Genomic DNA, 13,096 nt, shown 5'->3' on the forward strand with positions numbered 1-13,096 from the left:
GTTGGGTCTTAATACAAGTATTGATGGTTTATATAAATTTGGGGTTGAGAATATTCTAACATACAGAACAAAATGCACTCAGAACCAAGAGGGTCACCCTCTAGGTACCCTTAGGGAGACTATATTCTCTCTCCACTATCACTTCCTCACCACCACCATACTCCCCCCTTTTTCCTTTCTTTTTCTTCTTTGTTTTTGGCTTTTTATTTTTACTATTTTGTTTTAAAATTGGTTTTTCACTTTAGTGGTCCTTTTATTTTCTTTTGTTCTGTTCTTCTTTTTCTTTTATTTTCTGGTCTCCGACCTCTTCAGAATCATCTAGTGTGTATTTTACTTAGGTCGTGGTTGATATTTTTGACTCAGCTCGCTCATACAGCCACTCTGCACTGGACAAAATGACTAAAAGGAATCACCACAAAAGAAAGAACTAGAGGCAATACTCTGCCACAGAGTTACTGAATGTGGATTTAAATACAATGTCAGAAATTCAATTCAGAAGTACAATTATAAAGTTACTGGTGGCTCTGGAAAAAAATGTAAAGGACTCTAGAGGCTTGATTACTGCAGAACTGAGATCTAATCAGGCCAAAATAAAAAATACTTTAAATGAGACACAATCCAAACTGGATGCTCTAACTGCTAGGGTTAATGAGGTGGAAGAGAGAGTGAGTGACATAGAAGACAAATTGATGGAAAGGAAGGAAGTGGAGGAAAAAAGAGAAAAACAATTAAGAGCCCATGAGGAAAGGCCTAGGGAAATAAATGATAGCTTGAGAAGGAAGAATTACATCTAACTGGGATTCCAGAAGAGGCTAAGAGAGAGAGAGGATCACAGAATATATTTGAAGAATCATAGCTGAGAACTTCCCTAATCTGGGGAAGGAAACAGACATTCAGATCCAATAGATAGAACTCCCCCACCCCCCAAAATCAATAAAAACCATTTAACATCTCAACATTTAATAGTGAAACTTACAAATTTCAAAGATAAAGAGAAAATTCTTTTTTAAAAAAAGATTTTATTTATTTGAGAGAGAGAGAGAGAGAGAGAGGGAAAGAGAAAGGGAAAGAGAAAGGGAAAGAGAAAGAGAGAGGTAGAGACACAGGCAGAGGGAGAAGCAGGTTCCATGCAGGGAACCTGACATGGGATTCCATCCCGGGTCTCCAGGGTCAGGCCCTGGGCTAAAGGTGGAGCTAAACTGCTGAGCCACTCGGGCTGCCCAAGAGAAAATTCTTAAAGCAGTTCAAGAAAAGAGATTCTTAACTTATATTGAGAGAAATATCAGATTAACAGCAGACCTCTCCACAGAGATCTGGCAGGCCAGAAAGGGCTGGCAGGATATATACAGGGTACTAAATGAGATGAATATGCAGCCAAGAATACTTTATCCAGCAAGGCTGTCATTCAGAATAGAAGGAGAGATAAAGAGCTTCCAGGATAGGCAGAAACTGAAAGAATATGTAACCACCAAACCAGCTCTGCAAGAAATATTAAGGGGGACCCTGTAAAAGAAAGAGGAAGCCCAAAGAAACAATACACAAAATAGGGACTGTATAGATAATACAATGACACTAAATTCATGTCTTTCAGTAGTTACTCTGAACGTGAATGGGCTAAATAATCCCAACAAAAGATGCAGGGTATTGGACTGGATAAAAAGAAGCAAGACCCATCTATATGCTGTCTACAAAAGACTCATTTTAGATCTGAGGACACTTCCAACCTGAAAATGAAGGGGTAGAGAACCATTTACCACTCAAATGGTCCACAAAAGAAAGCTGGGTAACAATCCTCATATCGGATAAATTAGAGTTTATACAAAAGACTGTAGTAAGAGATGAAGGGGGACACTATATCATACTTAAAGGATCTATATAACAAGAAGACCTAATGGTTATGAATATTTATGCCCCTAATGTGGGAGCCACCAAGTATATCAATCAATTAATAACCAAAGTAAAGAGATACTTAGATAATAATACACTAACAGTAGGAGACTTCAAGAGGGCACTCTCAGCAAATGACAGATATTCTAAACAGAACATGACCAAAGAAACAAGGGCCTTGAATGATACACCAGACCAAATAGATTAACAGATATATACAGGACATTCTATCTGAAAGCAACTGAAAACACATTCTTCTCAAGTGCACATGGAACTTTCTCCAGAATAGACCACATACAGTCCACAAATCAGGTCTCAACTGATACCAGAAGATTGGGATTGTGCCCTGCATGTTTTCAGACCACAATGCTTTGAAACTAGAACGCGATCACAAGAAGAAATTTGGAAGAAACTCAAACACATGGTGGTTAAAGAGCATCCTACTAAAAAATGAATGGGTCAACCAGGAAATTAGAGAAGAATTAAAGAGATTCATGGAAACTAATGAAAATGAAATACAACCATTCAGAATCTTTGGGATACAGCAAAAGTGGTCTCTAGAGGGAAATACATCGCAATACAAGTGATGTATTTTTTCCCTTAAAAATTTGGAAAAAAACCTCAAATATATAAGCTAACCTCGCAGCTAAAGGAATATCAGAAAGGGAGACAGAACATGAAAGACTCCTAACTCTGGGAAACGAGCTAGGGGTGCTGGAAGGGGAGGTCGGCGGGGGGTGGGGGTGACTGGGTGACGGGCACTGAGGTGGGCACTTGAGGGGATGAGCACTGGTGTTACTCTATATGTTGACAAATTGAACACCAATAAAAAATAAATTTATAAAAAAAGGAACTTAAGAAAGAACAGCAAATAAATCTAAACCAAGTAGAAGAAGAGAGATAATAAAGATTAAAGAAGAACTCAACAAAATAGAATGAACTCAATGAAATAGAGATCAGAAGAACTGTAGGTCAACAAAACCAGGAGCTGTTTCTTTGAAAGAATTAATAAAATAGAGAAATCCCTAGCCAGCTTTATTAAAAAGAAAAAAAGACTCAAATTCATGAAATCATGAACAAAAGAGGAAAGATCACATCCAATACCAAGTAAATACAAACGATTTAAAAAATGTATTATGAGTAACTATATGCCAACAAATTAGGCAGTCTAGAAGAAATGGATGCATTTCTGGAAACTCACAACTTACCAAAACTGGAACAGGAAGAAATAGAGAACCTGAACAGGCCAGTAACCAGCAAGGAAATTGAAGCAGTCATCAAAAACCTCCCAAGACACAAAAGTCCAGGGCCAGATGGCTTCCCAGGTGAATTCTATCAAAGGTTTAAAGAAGAAATAATACCGATTCTACTAAAGCTGTTCTGAAGGATAGAAAGGGACAGAGTACTTCCAAACTCATTTATGAGGCCATTTGATCCCCAAACCAAAGACCCCACCAAAAAGGAGAATTATAGACCAATACCCCTGATGAACGTGGATACAAAAATTCTCACCAACATACTAGCCAATAGGATCCAACAGTACATTAACAGGATTATTCACCATGACCAAGTGGGATTTATCCCCAGGATGCAAGGATGGTTCAACACTCATAAAGCAATTTACATGTTCAATAAAATTCCTATCAAAATACCATTCACTTTCTTCACAGAGTTGGAACAAATAATCCTAAGATTTGTATGGAATTAGAAAAGACCCCGAATAGCCAGAGGAATATTGAAAAAGAAAACCAATGCTGGGGCATCACAAGGCTGGATTTCAAGCTGTATTACAAAGCTATGATCATCAAGACAGCATGGTACTGGCACAAAAACAGACACAGAGATCAGTGGAACAGAATAGAGAACCCAGAAGTGGACCCTCAACTCTATGGTCAACTAATATTCCACAAAGCAGGAAAGAATATCCCCTGGAAAAAGGACAATCTCTTCAATAAATGGTGTTGGTTGACAGGCACTGAGGAGGGCATTTGATGGGATGAGCAGTGGGTGTTAAACTATATGTTGGCAAATTGAACCCCAATAAAAATATACATAAAAAAACCCCACAATGAGATATCACTTCACACCAGTGAGAATGTTGAAAATTAACAAGACTGGAAACCACAAATGTAGGAGAGGATGTGGAAAAAGGAGAACCCTCTTGCACTGTTGGTGGGAATGCAAACTGGTACAGCCGCTCTGGAAAACAGTGTGGAGGTTCCCCAAGAAGTTAAAAATAGAGCTACCCTACGACCCAGCAATTGCACTACTGGATATTTACCCAAAGATACTGATGTAGTGAAACACTGGGACATCTGCACCCCAATGTTCATAGCAGCAATGTCCACAATAGCCAAACTGTGGAAGGAACCAAGATGTCCTTCAATAAATGAATTGATAAAGAAGATGTGGTATATATACAATGGAATGTTACTCAGCCATCAGAAAAGATGAATACCATTTACATCGACATGGTTGGAACTGGAGGGTATTATGCTGAGTGAAATAAGCCAATCAGAGAAGGACAATCATCACATGGTTTCACTCACACATGGAATATAAGATTATAAGGGATTATAAGGGAAAGGAGGGGAATTGAGTGGGAAAAATCAGAGAGGAAGACAAACCATGAGAGACTCCTTTTTTTTTTCCCATGAGAGACTCCTAACTATGGGAAACAAACAAAAAGTTGTGGAAGGGGAGGTGGGTGGAGGGATGGGGTAGCTGGGTGACGGGCACTGAGGAGGGCACTTGATGGAAAGAGCACTGGGCGTTATACTACATGTTGGCAAATTGAATTTAATTAAAAAATGTAAAAAGAACAGTGAAAAAATTAATTAAAATCAAAATTTTAAAGTCAGTTTCTCAGTCATACTAGACACCTACCAGTGGCTACCATTTTGAAGAGTTCAAATATAGAACATTTTCATTTTCACAGGAAGTTCTGCTGGAAAATGGGCTATATCTGTGTGTACTGGATTTACTGCAGGACTCTGAGGTTCCTATCTAACACCTCAAAAAACCTATTATGTGATTTCAGCCAAGTTACTTCCTCTGTTGATCTTCAGGTTTGCCATGTTAAAAAAAATGAGTTTGACTAGATATGTGATTTCCACCATTTCATAGCCAGGAAGCCCCTTTCTAACACTTGTTCCCAGAGACTCCATTGTCAATAGACAGTGCTAAAAAATGGGCAACTGATGACAATGGGGGGAAGTGGACTGTCTACCCAAATTTTTGTATTCCATCCCTCTTCCTACATCTACCTACTTGGGCTTCAGGATCATAGTGGCAATGCCAGTGGAAATGTTTACATAAAAGTGAGTTTCAGCTGATTCTCCTACCTTGGGCTCTGTCCGGTTGATGCCTGAGAGGAAGAGTAGGTGGGCCAGGAAGAGGCAGATGGAGAGCTGCAGGTGGAGGGAGGTGCTGGCGTTCTGGATGGATCGGCAAAGGAGGAAGGTGAGGGCTGCCAGGAAGAGGCACAGCAGAGACAGGCTCAACCCCACATAGGTGATCAGGGTCAGCATGGGATCCACCTGAATCAGCAAAGAAGGAATCCATTGTAGTTTCCAGCACTGTCATTATGTGCCTGATGGAGAGTCAGATGGGCATCCCAGTTAAGTCCCCCAAACAAGTGACTTCAACTCTCTGAGATCTGAAGTCCCCATATTTAAAATGGAGGCAGTATTGCAGGCTGAATTGTGTCCCCTGCCTCCAAATTCATATGTGGAAGTCTTAGTCCCCAGGACCTCAGTATATGACTGTATTTGGAGACAAGGTCTTTAAAGAGCTGAGTAGTATGACATAATTAGGGGGGCTCTGATCCAATAGGACTGGTGTCCTTATTTGAAATTTGGAAAAAGGTAGAGAGTGAGGACCACCAGAGGACACACCGAGATGGAGGCCATCTACAGGCCAAAGAGAGAAGGCTCAGAAAAAAGCAATCCTTTTTTTTTTCTTTTTCTTTTTTTAAATTATTTATTTATTTATTTATTTTATAAATTAATTTTTATTGGTGTTCAATTTACCAATATGCAGAAAAACACCCAGTGCTCATCCCGTCAAGTGTCTGCCTCAGTGCCCGTCACCCATTCCCCCCCACCCCCCGCCCTCCTCCCCTTCCACCACCCCTAGTTCGTTTCCCAGAGTTAAGAGTCTTTATGTTCTGTCTCCCTGATATTTCCCACACATTTCTTTTCCCTTCCTTTATATTCCCTTTGACTATTATTTATATTCCCCAAATGAATGAGAACATACACTGTTTTTCCTTCTCTGATTGACTTACTTCACTCAGCATAATACCCTCCAGTTCCATCCACGTTGAAGCAAATAGTGGGTATTTGTCGTTTCTAATGGCTGAGTAATATTCCATTGTATACATAGACCACATCTTCTTTATCCATTCATCTTTCCATGGACACCGAGGCTCCTTCCACAGTTTGGCTATTGTGGACATTGCTGCTAGAAACATCGGGGTGCAGGTGTCTCGGCGTTTCATTGCATCTGAATCTTTGGGGTAAATCCCCAACAGTGCAATTGCTGGGTCGTAGGGCAGGTCTATTTTTAACTCTTTGTGGAAAAAAAGCAATCCTGCCAACACCTTGCACTTGGACTTTCAGATTGTAGATCTGTGATATTAAATTTCTGTTGTTTAAGCCACCCAGTCTGTGACACTTTGTTATGGCAGTCCTAGCAATCTAATAGAGTCAAAGATAGCATTTTCTACACAGGGATGTTGGAAACCTGAAACCACCAAGCTGGCACTGTCCCATGGAAATATCATATGAGCATCATTCACAAAAGTTAAGATATGAAAACAACCTAAATATCCATCGATGGACAGATGAATAAAGACAATGAGGTGTATTCATTCAATGGAATAGACCCAGCCTTAAAAAAAGAATGAAATCTTGCCATTTGTGACAATGTGGAGGAACCCTGAGGACACCAGGTAAGTGAAACAAGCCAGACACTGGAAGACCAATACTGCATGACCTCACTTATATGCAAAATTTAAAATAGTCAAACTCACAGAAGCAGAGAGTAGAATAATTGTTGCCAGGGACTGGGCAGAGGGGAAAATGAGGAGATGTGACCAGGGGGCACTAAGCTTCAGTTATAAAGCTGAATGAGTTCTGGGGATCTAATGTGTAGTGTGGTGGCAAGAGTTAACGATGCTGTAATGTATGCTTGAAATTTGCTTGAAATCTTAATTCCCATCACATGCCCACATGAAATGGCATCCATGTAGAGGTGACGGGTAAGTTATTTAGCTTGACTGTGATGGTCTTGTCACAGTGCATACACATAAACATCAAGTTGTTCACTTTAACTATAAATACAATTTTTATATGTCAAGGATGCCTCAATAAAGTTGTTTTTTTCAAAAAAGATACACCCTATGAGGTAATTTTACATATTCTAGTAGCCTCATTAAAAATGTAAAAAAGAGGGCAGCCCGAGTAGCTCAGCAGTTTAGTTGCCTTTAGCCCAGGGTGTGATCCTGGAGAACTGGGATTGAGTCCATGTCAGGCTCCCTGCATAGAGCCTGCTTCTCCCTCTGCCTATGTCTCTCTCTCTCTCTCTCTCTCTCTGTCTCTCATGAATAAATAAATAAAATCTTTAAAAAATGTAAAAAAGAAACATGAACATAATTTACTAGTATATTTTCTTTAACCTACTAGGTTCCAAAATTATCAGTTCAATGTATGATCAATGTAAAGGGGATGTTTGACATTCTTTCCCTGGGTGTTGAGAGAGCACAGAGTAGTAGTAACTGTTATCATTTTTGCATATCAGAGAGAGAAATTTCCAACATACAGCACAATTCACTTATTCTGACATCCATTTCTTACTATGTCCCTGTTCACAAAGACAGGGGCTATCTTCTACACACTTTGACTCTGCCTGGCAGTCCTAGATGCTCACCAAATATTTGTTTAAGGAATGAATCCCCTTGTAAAATGCACATCCCTGACCCCTCACTCTAGGTTTTCAGAATCCAAATCTCTCAGGGATGGAATCAAGAAAATGAATTTTAAAATAAGCATCTGTTGTGATTCTTAGGAACAGAAAACTGTGAGAAGCATTTAATAACTTGCACTTCCAGGTCAACATTCTAGTGTTTTCCACTGAAAATATCGACAGCCTTTCACAAGTAGAGGGCTTGCTTTAAAATCTCTCTCCATTCAATATCAGAATGCAAACACTCAATCAATCCTCTTTTTTATGGAACTCGGTAATGTTCCACTTCAATGAAAGGTCAATTTATTTACAGAAGTAGATATTACCTGTAATTTGGTGGATGCCATGAGAATGGCAAAGCTGGAGAGGTGGCTGCAGCTGCAAACAGTTTGATTTTCATCTGAGGAAATGACTTGACAGCCTTCATTAGACCATGATGACCCTTGCCAGTAGACACAGAGGGGCTGCTCATTTTCTCTCTTTATCTGGAGAATAACCACATTGCCTTAGTCCGGTCATGGAATAACTAAATTTTGCTGATTGTTGTTCATACTCCAAAACATACTAGGCATTTCATATCTACCATCTCATTTGCTGCTTACAAAACCCTTTGTGAGGCAGGTATTCGTATACTCCTTTTCCACAGGAGGAAACTGATAGTTGTCCTGTGGTGATAAAGGAGGAGATGGAATTCCAGTTCTGGATTTCTGCCTTCAGAGCCATAAATCTTAACCATCCTACCTGACTGCTTCTGTCATTTGTAAGGTAAATAAGAAAAGGAGATCCTTTTTGAGGTCAGGGCAATATAATTTCCTGGAGAGGAGAATCCATCTGTTGAATTCCCAACAAATAGTCCTTATCTCCATTGCAATCGTCCTCATCACTGACACAGACAACACTGACACCTATCTATGTATGCAGGTACCAATCTATAGATCCAGCATGGAATCACTCAACCTCCACAGCAGTTTATGGTGTAGATACTGTTACTCTCCCAGGTGCACATATTGTAGGATAGAGACACAGAGATGTTAAGTAACACACACAACTCAAAATATGGTACGTGCACAAAAGTGTTTCTCACTGTTCTTTCATTTGATGCATAAGAGGACCTGCCCATTGAAGCTGCTACAATGAATAACTTAAGTATAATGGGCCCCAGTGGGAGCTATAAATGGAGCCAGAATGCTTTCACATAGTTACTCAATCATGCCCAAAGTTTGATTACATGATGGAGACAATAGTCTTTTTATTTCCTTAATCCAGGTCCAAGGGTGATCTATCATCTATCTATCTATCTATCTATCTATCTATCTATCTATCATCTATCTATCTATCATCGATCTATCTATTGATCTATCTATCATCTATCTATCTATATCTCCTATGTTCAGCTAAGAGCTGGGTAAGGAGGAAGTGGTTTCTGAATATTGCTTGGCAACATCTTTGACAGGAAAGAAATGGCAGAAAAAAATATTATAAGTGCTCACCACCTAGTGTCCTGAAATTCCCACAGACTTACATTTAAAAAAAATCAACAAAGGTTGAGCCTAGATAGTAATGGTATCTAATGCTTGGGAATGTTTATATGATGGTGTCAAATTTTTTAAGAAAGCTTTTTTTAAGGTAAAAATTGCATAACATAAAATTTACCATCCTAACCATTTTTGAGTGGACAGCACTGTAGTGTTAAGTATATTCATATTCTTGTGTAACTCATCTCCAGAACTTTGTCATTTTGTAAAACTGAAACTCTATACCCATTAAAAATAACTCCTCATACTCTCCCTACAGCTTTAGGCAAACACCTATTGACTGTTTCTATGAACTCGACAACTCTGAGGACCTCATACGAAAAGGAAGATTACAGCGTTTGTCTTTTTTTGTTTGGTGTATTTCACTTCAGCATACTGTCCTGTTCAGCATACTGAACCATGGAGGTTCATCCATGTTGTAGTACATATCAAAATTGTATTTGTTCATTTTTCAAGTTTTTATTTAACTTCTAGTTATTTAATATATATGGTAACACTGGTTTCAGGTTTAGAATTGGGTGATTCATCATTTACATAGTAACAGTCCTCATTTCTTTTTAAAGTTAAATAGTATTCTATATTATTTCATATGGTAATACAAGGTTCAAGTTTTTGAGGAATCACCATACTACTTTCCATAGTGGTTGCACCATTTTATATTCCTATCAACAGTGCATAGTGGTTCCAATTTCTCTATATCCTCACTCTATTTAATTGGTTTTTAAAGTAGCCATACTAATGGATGTGAGGTGATATGTCATTGTGGTTTTGATTTACATATGCCTAATGATTAGTGATGTCCAGCATCTTTTCATGTGCTGCTTGGCCATCTGTATATCATCTTTTCAGAAATGTCTATTCAGATCCTTTGCTCTTTTTCAAAAATCAAGTTATTTTGTTGCTGTTGTTGAATTGTAGACCTTCTTTATGTATTCTGGGTACTAATTCATTATCAGGTATTTTCTTCCATTCCATGGGTTACTTTTTCACTCCACTGACTGTGTCTTTTGATGCATAGTTTGATGTAATCCATTTGTCTATTTCTACTTTTGTTGGCTGTTTTTTGGTGTCATACCTAGGAAACCCTTTCTTTTAAAAATTTTTTTTTAAATTTTATTTATGATAGTCACACACAGAGAGAGAGAGAGAGAGAGAGGCAGAGACACAGGCAGAGGGAGAAGCAGGCTCCATCCATGCACCGGGAGCCCGATGTGGGATTCGATCCCGGGTCTCCAGGATTGCGCCCTGGGCCAAAGGCAGGCGCCAAACCGCTGCGCCACCCAGGGATCCCTAGGAAACCCTTTCTATGTCAAAGTAATGAAACGTTCCCACTATGTTTTCTTATAAAAGATTTATAGTTTTTTTGTCTTACATTTATGTCTGTTCCATCTAGTGTCATGTTGTATATGATTTAAGGGTCTAACTTTACTCTTCAGCACACACATATCCAGTTTTCCCAGCACCATTTGCTGATGCCAGGCACTATTTTAAGGACTTTATACACATGGACTCATGTGTATAAACATGAACCATGAACCAACAAGGCACATTGCTACTAGAAGTAACAGAACCTCAGCTTCTGGGCTGAGCTCATCACAGAAGATGGAGTAACTTCCCTAAGTAGTGAATGGGAAAGGAGATGGGACTTGAACCCAGACCACTCAGCTCCATCTCTTCCTGTAGTGGTTTAAAAAATGTCCACCAATTCTAAATGGGATTGACTCCTTAATTTCTCTTTCTTCAGTCTCATTGTTAGTGTATAGAAATGCCAGTGACTTCTGGGCATTGATTTTGTATCCTGCCAATTCTTTGGCACTCCCTTCAAAATGTCAAGCATAATTCCACTCCCTTAGGTGCAGTCTCTCTTGGAGCACTCATGGAAGCCAGCTGCCATGCTGTGAGAACACTGAAGCAGCTCTCAGAGAGCCCCACATGGCAAGAAACAGAAGCTTCCTGCCAACAGCCAGATGGGGGAAGCACCCTGAAAACAAACCCTTTAGCCTCAATGAACCCTTCAGGTGACACATCCCAGCCAACATCTTGATGACAAACTTAGAAGAAACCTTGAGCCAGAGCCACCCAGCTAAGCCCCTCCCACATTCCTGACCCACAGAAACCTAGTGAGTAATACATGCATATCACTTTAAGTTGCCTAGTTCTGAGGAAATTACTTACACAGCAAACAACCCCCTTGAAGAAGACAGAATCATTTTTAATTTTGGCAAGTTCTAAAACCCAGAAAACTTTCCTATTGAAATGTACCTGGTCTGACACCATGTTACAGCACTTGAGAAGCACTTCAAAAACCCCAAATGACTATCACTCATCTTATATGCTGATCTGGATTGGTGCCTTCTTAAAATATGACTGGTTTTATGTGGACCAGTCTGACAAGTTGGAGCTGTCCAGAGGCTTGGGGGACAGTTGAGGGGTTGATTCTGAGGTTATCTACTCAGTAGAGCTCAGGGGTAGCCCAGTTTCTCACTCTGGGTTCATTTTAGACTTTCTAACACCATGTCCCCCAGATGAGTGAGAATCTATCTCATTTTTATAAACTTCCAACCTGTAAATTCATCAGCATGGAAACATTCCCAGTTAGTTACAAAATCCCAGCAGATGTAATGGAGTCACCTGGTTCTCACGCACCTTTTCATGCTGAAATGTGAAATTAATGGACATGGAGAGCGAGGTGTTCTTTCTGGATCCCATTGTACCACTCACTACCTTGGAGTTCAGGTAGAAATTATGCAACTTTTCCTTCGTCATTAGGTTTTCCTCAGACACAAAGCTCTCATTGATGATGGAACCAATGGAAGCATAAGATATAAATGCAATAGCACCTGGATAAAGTGAAATAAGTCAGTCGGAGAAGGGCAAACATTATGTGGTCTCATTCATTTGGGGAATATAAAAAATAGTGAAAGGGAATAAAGGGGAAAGGAGAAAGAATGAATGGGAAATATCAAAAAGGGAGACAGAACATGAAAAACTCCTAACTCTGGGAAATGAACTAGGGGTGGTGGAAGGGGAGGTGGGCAGGGGGTGGGGGTGACTGGGTGACAGGCACATAAGTGGGCACTTGATGGGATGAGCACTGGGTGTTATTCTATCTGTTGGAAAATTGAACACCAATAAAAAATAAATTTATATAAAAAAGAAACCCTCCCAAACAACAACAACAACAACAACAACAACAACAACAAAAGAAACCCCACCTAGGTTCAGTGATGCTCATTTGAAGGCAATATCAAAGATTTTACAAATTGTCTGTGTTAACTTTCATTTGTGGATAGGATGCCAGACCATTGGAAAAAATAATTTTAGTTCCCACTTATTGAGTCTTTACTATGGGATAATGTACTGAGTCACTCACATAAGTCATACTCATTTAATTTTTAATGTATTTTTTATGATTGGATTGCTTGTTTCTTTGCTGTTGAGTTTAATAAGTTCGAAAGGCTGAATAGCCAGGGGAATATAGAAAAAGAAAACCAGAGCCAGGGGTATCACAATGCTGGATTTAAAGCTGTATTACAAAGCTGTGATCAAGAAATCATGGTACTGGCACAAAATCAGAGACATAGATCAATGGAACAGAATCCAGAATCCAGAAATGTAAACTCTATGGTCAACTAATATTTGACAAAGCAGGAAAGACTATCCACTGGAAAAAAGACAGTCACTTCAATAAATGGTGCTGGGAAAAA

General features: G+C 39.4%; 1 protein-coding gene across 1 annotated transcript in view; it reads right to left on the reverse strand.

The window, feature by feature from the left end:
- LOC112912543 (adhesion G protein-coupled receptor E4-like) overlaps positions 1–13,096 on the reverse strand; it is a 47,619-nt gene that overhangs the window by 12,266 nt on the left and 22,257 nt on the right. Inside the window, exons 8-10 of the mRNA XM_072721623.1 lie at positions 12,036–12,229; positions 8,181–8,339; positions 5,232–5,426 (exon numbers count right to left, since the gene is read on the reverse strand). Of these exons, the coding sequence (XP_072577724.1) occupies positions 5,232–5,426; positions 8,181–8,339; positions 12,036–12,229 (548 nt within the window). The remainder of the gene's footprint in view (positions 1–5,231; positions 5,427–8,180; positions 8,340–12,035; positions 12,230–13,096) is intronic.

This window comes from Vulpes vulpes, chromosome 9, assembly GCF_048418805.1.
Source record: "Vulpes vulpes isolate BD-2025 chromosome 9, VulVul3, whole genome shotgun sequence".
Taxonomy (NCBI): Eukaryota; Metazoa; Chordata; class Mammalia; order Carnivora; family Canidae; genus Vulpes; species Vulpes vulpes.